The 5,896-nt window shown below is 48.8% G+C and overlaps 1 protein-coding gene across 1 annotated transcript in view; it reads right to left on the bottom strand.

Moving 5' to 3' along the window:
- Window positions 1-4,241: 4,241 nt before the first annotated feature.
- The window catches only part of hnf4b (hepatic nuclear factor 4, beta), a 17,748-nt gene continuing 16,093 nt past the window's right edge, over window positions 4,242-5,896 (bottom strand). Inside the window, exon 10 of the mRNA XM_084436975.1 lies at window positions 4,242-4,806. Coding sequence (XP_084293101.1) covers window positions 4,673-4,806 — 134 coding nt within the window. The 3' untranslated portion in view covers window positions 4,242-4,672. The remainder of the gene's footprint in view (window positions 4,807-5,896) is intronic.

Consider the following 5,896-nt stretch of genomic DNA (forward strand, 5'->3'; position numbering starts at 1 on the left):
AACGTGAGTGATGATGAAACAGTGACATGGCTCCTGGAGGTTTGCCCGGATATATAGCCCGGGTGACCCCCTCACCCAGGCTCGGGGTGGTAAAATGATAGCCCCTCGGCCTCGAGCCTGGGGGGAGAGGACAATAACAACCTACCCATGCGAAGAAGAAGAAGCATCATCCATATCCCGGGCAAACAGCTGGTAGTCGCCGAAGCTCTTTCAAGAGCCCCACAAGGACCTGAAAACTCTACAGAGACAGACGCTGCAACCATAATGTAGTGTGTACACGGACCACATCTTTCAGCACCTACCAGAAACCAAAACGAAGTTGGAGGAAATCCTGGTGGCGTAGAATGGTGATCGAACCTACAAACAGCTGAGAGCAGACACAGAGAAAGGCTGGCCCTCACAAAGGAGAGCAGTTCCGGATCATATCAGGCCTTACTGGCTGGACAGGACAGACATCCACATGGCAAAAAAAGTGCCCTGAGGAAAGGTGAAAGACTACTAATTCCAGGACACATGCACAGATATGTGCTGGAAAAACTCCAAGGTCACCAGGGTATAACCATGGACATCACCAGGGTATAACCAGGGGCATCGCCAGGGTATAGCCAGGATCATCGCCAGGGTACAGCCAGGGGCATTGCCAGGGGATTAACCAGGGGCATCGCCAGGACCCAAGATGTTGCGTATGATGGCCCCGCACCACAAGAGAGATCCAGGAGCTGGTGGAAAGATGCCAGATCTGCTGTTAGCATTCAAGATTCATCATTCACCTCTTTTATTGGCCATGGCACATTCTGGGAATTTGACTAGGGTTAATGCATACGCTGCTGCAGACGACATGGGACAGGGTGCAGGACAGGACAAGGCAAAGACATGACAGTGCAAATGCAATACAAAAACTGCAAATACAAAATCCAGTGCAAACAAAATCCAGTGCAATATAAAAATTATGATATTCTATTAAAAAGGGAGGCACAAATGCAATGTATATAATACACACAGAATTTAGTGTGGTGAGTACAGTGTAGTGGGATAAATGAGCAATGTATTATGTATACAGTGTGCAATGTGTGTGCCGTTGAGGTATGTGGAGGTCGTGTGCAAGTGGTGCAAGGGGTATAGTCAGTAGGGGGGGGCGTTGTGGGGGGACAAGAGCCTTGTTAATGAGTCTGATGCCTGTGGGAAATAAGCTGTTTTTGTGATGCATGAACCCGGTCAAATACTGTAGCAGGACAAAACCACTGAAGACCACATTACTGCCTGAAACGACATGACAGCACACTATGGCGGACATTTCCAGTGGCAAAAAGGCCACTACATATCGTTGTAGTGGACTACTACTGCCAACACTGACGACAGCAACCACAGTGAAGGGTTTTTTAAGGTAATCTTTGGGAGGTTCAGATTCGTGAAACCCTCCAAACAGGCTACAACCGTTACAACATCAGATCCATATGAGTGTCTGGCCATCCCCCGTTCCAGACTCTCGTAGACAGCTGCTCTGAACCATTAAAAGAGTGATTGACAAGGAGCGCGTGTGTTTGGTTGGAAATAACCGGGCCAAATTCTCGTTTGGAGCCGGTTCTGCTCTCTCGGTCATGCCTGGCCCACATTAGCCTACATAGAACTCTCTGCAAAGTGGAACCAGAGCTGCAGGAGATGACAGCCCAAGTGTCTGATCTTTTTTAGATATCTCAGCTATGATGCATAGGTGCTGTGTCGGAGTGCCGGCCAGCCACGTGCCGTCGTCGGCTTCGCGTTATCCTCGCGGATCAAAAAATCTTGATCCTCTCCCGCCCACCATGAACCTGTGCTATCGACTGCCGGAGCGCGATGGTTCACTGCAACACAGATCACTGTGCTGATCTGCTACAGTTAGGTTAGGGTCAGCTGGAGGGCTGCCGGGCTGGCCGGATCGATACGCTGCAGTCTAAGTGGGCCCCCGGGAAAAGGGGACAGAGCAGCAGCGGACCGCGTCATGTCACTTTATAGAAACAGGAGGCCGTATCTTGCTGTTGAACAGCGACAATGAAACCCGAGGATGTGAGGAGTCCTATTAACAGATGGCCTGTCTGATAGGGCCGAGTAAGGCAGAGGATGTTCTGCTCATACTCATCTCCGAAGGATATCGTCTTTGTAAGCAGGATGTGGCTGCGTGCGTGCGTGTGTGAGCAATGAGTTTGTTTACGATGAATGCTACTTCGGGGAAAGAGCAGCAATGAGTTTACTCCTCTCCCACTGCGGTTTGAGTCAGCCCAAATCTCTTCACCTGAAGCTGAGACCCAGAACCTCGGGGGCCAGAGGTGGAGTCGGGGCCAGGCAGCAGGCCTTCCGGTCAGAGAGTGGGTGGCAGGGCTGCTGAAGGAGCTGATGTTCTGAGGATTTCAGACGTAGCAGCAAATGGGTAGTGTGGGATCAGTGGTGTGACGTTCGCCCCCTAACCCTCCATCCACACCCATACCCCCTTATGTCTTTATTTTCCCATCAGGATGAGTTTGAGGACAGGCCTGAAGAGGTGCTGAGAGGGCCAGCTGTAGTGCCGGGCAGAGGGAGCAGAGGGGAGCAGGCGCCAGCTGGAAAGGTGCAGGTCTCTAAAATCTCCTCTCCCATCAAGTTGAAGAAGAAAAAAAAGACTTTTCATCACCAGTCAACAGCCCAGTTCATCCATGAAAAGATGGCCATTTCCTTGAATGAGAAAACATACTGCAGAATAAGCCCTTTTACCAAGAACCTGGCCATCCATCTTCATATATTCACACCGCTGAAATCATCATAGCCAGCTGGGTTGGCTTACCGAGTTTGGGTTATTAGTCACCATTTGGATACCCCTTTTTAACGAAATGGCTCATTCAGTAATACATTATCTTTCTTATTAAGCGTCCATTGGCACTGTAATGAAATGCATGAAAACAAGTATGATCTTCATATTGTATGCATTAATGCTTTACAAAAGTTGTATTTTGAGTATTCGGAAATAATTTCTCAAGCTCTGTTTATACTGTAGTAACGTTAGCCCTGCCTCCCCAGTGGCTCCTATATCAACAAATGGTTTATTATTGTAACGAATCATACTGAACTATGGTAGCTGACGAGAGCACAGGCCCAGCACATATGTACTATATGTCTCTGAAATGTAAACTCCATTAACAGTTCCGCTGTGTCAGGAAATGGCCCTTTTTTGTCAGTTTCCTACGACACCAAAGTACGTAAGTAACAGCCCAGATTAACATCAAGGTGTAACCTTTTGTTATACAATGTATAACGTAAATGTGGACGTAGAGGGAGGCTGGCACAGTGTTTTGCTGACCCTGGCACGTGTACCCATGGAAAGAAAAGACAGATCACCTATCAAGAGCTGTGATTAAGTCCATGGTTAGGCCTGTTGTGCCTGTGAGCGTGCATGTTCGAAACGGGGGCGGTGACTCAGGCTCTGAACAGAGGTTAACCGTGTTTAGATGAAATCCCCCTGCTGTGGTAACAGTTGCCGCCAGCCTCAGCGAGGAATAGGGGGATCTAGTCTTCGCTCTATTTTTGTATCGATTTGGTATTTTGAGTATGAAAATAAACAGGGGAGGCGGCCAGGGAGCTTTCATTTCACCCCTCTGCCTCCCCCCACCCTGCTGTTCTCCTTGGATTTGATGAGTCACAGTCTCCTCCTGAGCGATCCTCTCCCGACAGGCCCTCTCACCCCTCTGTCCATGGTTCACCTCGCCCGTTAATTTTAAATGTCATCTTCGATCTACAGTACAGTCTGGCAGGGATGAGAGAGGGGTGAGGCCAGCGAGGGAAAGAGGGATGCAGAGGTCAAAGCCGTAGACATGGCAACCCGTTAAAACACTCGTTCATATGCGACGCTCCCGACAGGCAAACATCACATAGGTGTCATGAAGCCTGCCTGAGAGAGATGTGTAACTGTTTCCTAACAAAACCTGAAGCAACGGCTCAGTAACCTTTAGTGGATAATTGGTGACCCTAGATAACCTGACTGGATTTACATTTAATTCTGAGCGTGAGGGTCTTTTCCTCGAGTGTGTCTAGGCCAGTAAAGAGAGTGAAGTCAGACTTTGTAAACAGTCTTTGTGCGCCCTCTGCTGGTCCATGTGCCATACTGACTTCGGTCTGTAGTTTGTGTAGCCTATGTCTTAGTGGAGCCCTGAGCCAATGTTTACAACACAATGAATCTTGAATAAAATGAATACAGATGTTTGTAAATATTCTTTCATTTTCATTTATTTTCATTGTCATTAGTTTGTTCCTCTGTAAGTAAAGAGAAATAAATTGCAGCTAGATGTTGCAATCACACACTGGCCCTTGGGATCATGTTCCATGGAACTAATAAACATTGGCCACCGTTGAGCTTTGCTCTTTATTGCTTTCAACTGTGAGTGAATGTTTAACATCCGGAGCCGTTCCTGATCAATGATTAGTTGTGCAGCATATTGTGTGCGATGAAACGACAATAACGAAATACTCTGGATACTGGATAAGCAGAACAGGCTGTGTCAAAGTCCAGCTGTGGTGAGAAATATCCATGGAGTAAGTATCTTCTCTCAGTCTGTTCCTAGATAGAGGCTGGAGCCTCTATCTCTATTCGTGTGTGTGTGTGTGTGTGTGTTGACCCCACAGCTTTCCTCTCCCCTCTGGTTGAGTAGCTGTTGGCTGACCGGTTATCTCAGAGGCAGGTGTGGTGCACGCCAGGTGCGGCTGGCATGCAATGGGCAGGCTCTCTGTTCACGTCTGCTCCATCCGTGTGTCTGTACAGCTCAGCGCCAGTCTGTGTGGGCACCAGAGGAACCAACGGCAGAGCTGTGGGCAAGAGAGACAGAGGTGCATTGGCACTACACAGCCTGAGAATTACTCAACACACAGTCATGCTTTTTAAGCGAGGGAATCGACTAACTCAGCCACGTTGCGTTATGTAATAGAGACATTTGAATCTATCTTTATTGTTTTATGCCTGACACCAGTGTAACAACCACCACCATTAACACCACCAGAACTTATGTTAATGTGGATTTGTGATTTCAACATGAACACTCTTCCTCATCTCTGGTAAACTGCTTTCCCAGTGTTAGTAAGGAGGGGAGTTGCCCATCTTCACGACTCTTGTATGTCCTAACAGCTGTTTCCCAAGGCCATAAACAATGGCGTGGGTCTTCACATACATGTCAGCTGTTAACCTGTAGAACTGCCCTACTCTCTTGTGACTCTGTCATATAATTGGTTAGGGGAGTTTTACATATGCATTTATAGGTTGTACCCACAGTGGATTTAATGCTGTGTTTTGAGGATAATCACTGCTCTTGGCAGAACGTCTGTCTCTGTCAGAGAGCCCGACTTTGCAAACTCGTACTGTTGGAATAAAAGTACCCAGCTTTGGACTTGGTACAAAAATGAACCTTGGCATTTTCGACTATTCTTTTATTAATTATTAGAATAAATCCAGTACAGTCATCCGTGGGAGAACTGAGTGTCTGTAGACGCGAACACAGAGGTGATAACGGGGCGTCGTATTGATGACGGGAGACAGACGCAGATGTCCAGCTGAGCTCAGAGCTGTGGTAGTGGATGAGCAGAGGACCCAGATTGGGCTGCAGGGGCCCGGGGGTCCTGCGGAGCCAGGCTGCGCTACAGAGCCCGATACGGGGGTAGCGGTCTAGGTCGGGGCCCCCCCTGTAGGGCCTGCCCGGCTGTGGGAGGGGGTGATGGAGCTCACAGGGACAATGAGCTCACTGTGTTATTGGGCTGCGGTGCCAGCCCAGGGACGTTACTCGGGAGAGCCCCTGCTGGGGTGCGGTTGAGCTGGGACTGAAGCAGGCCTGTGGACTGAGCCCAGGGCTGGGGCAGGAAACCTGCATCTGAGGTTACACACACTCACAGGTGTGTGTGGAGCACA

The sequence above is a fragment of the Borostomias antarcticus genome (assembly GCF_949987555.1).
Source record: "Borostomias antarcticus genome assembly, chromosome: 4".
NCBI lineage: Eukaryota > Metazoa > Chordata > Actinopteri > Stomiiformes > Stomiidae > Borostomias > Borostomias antarcticus.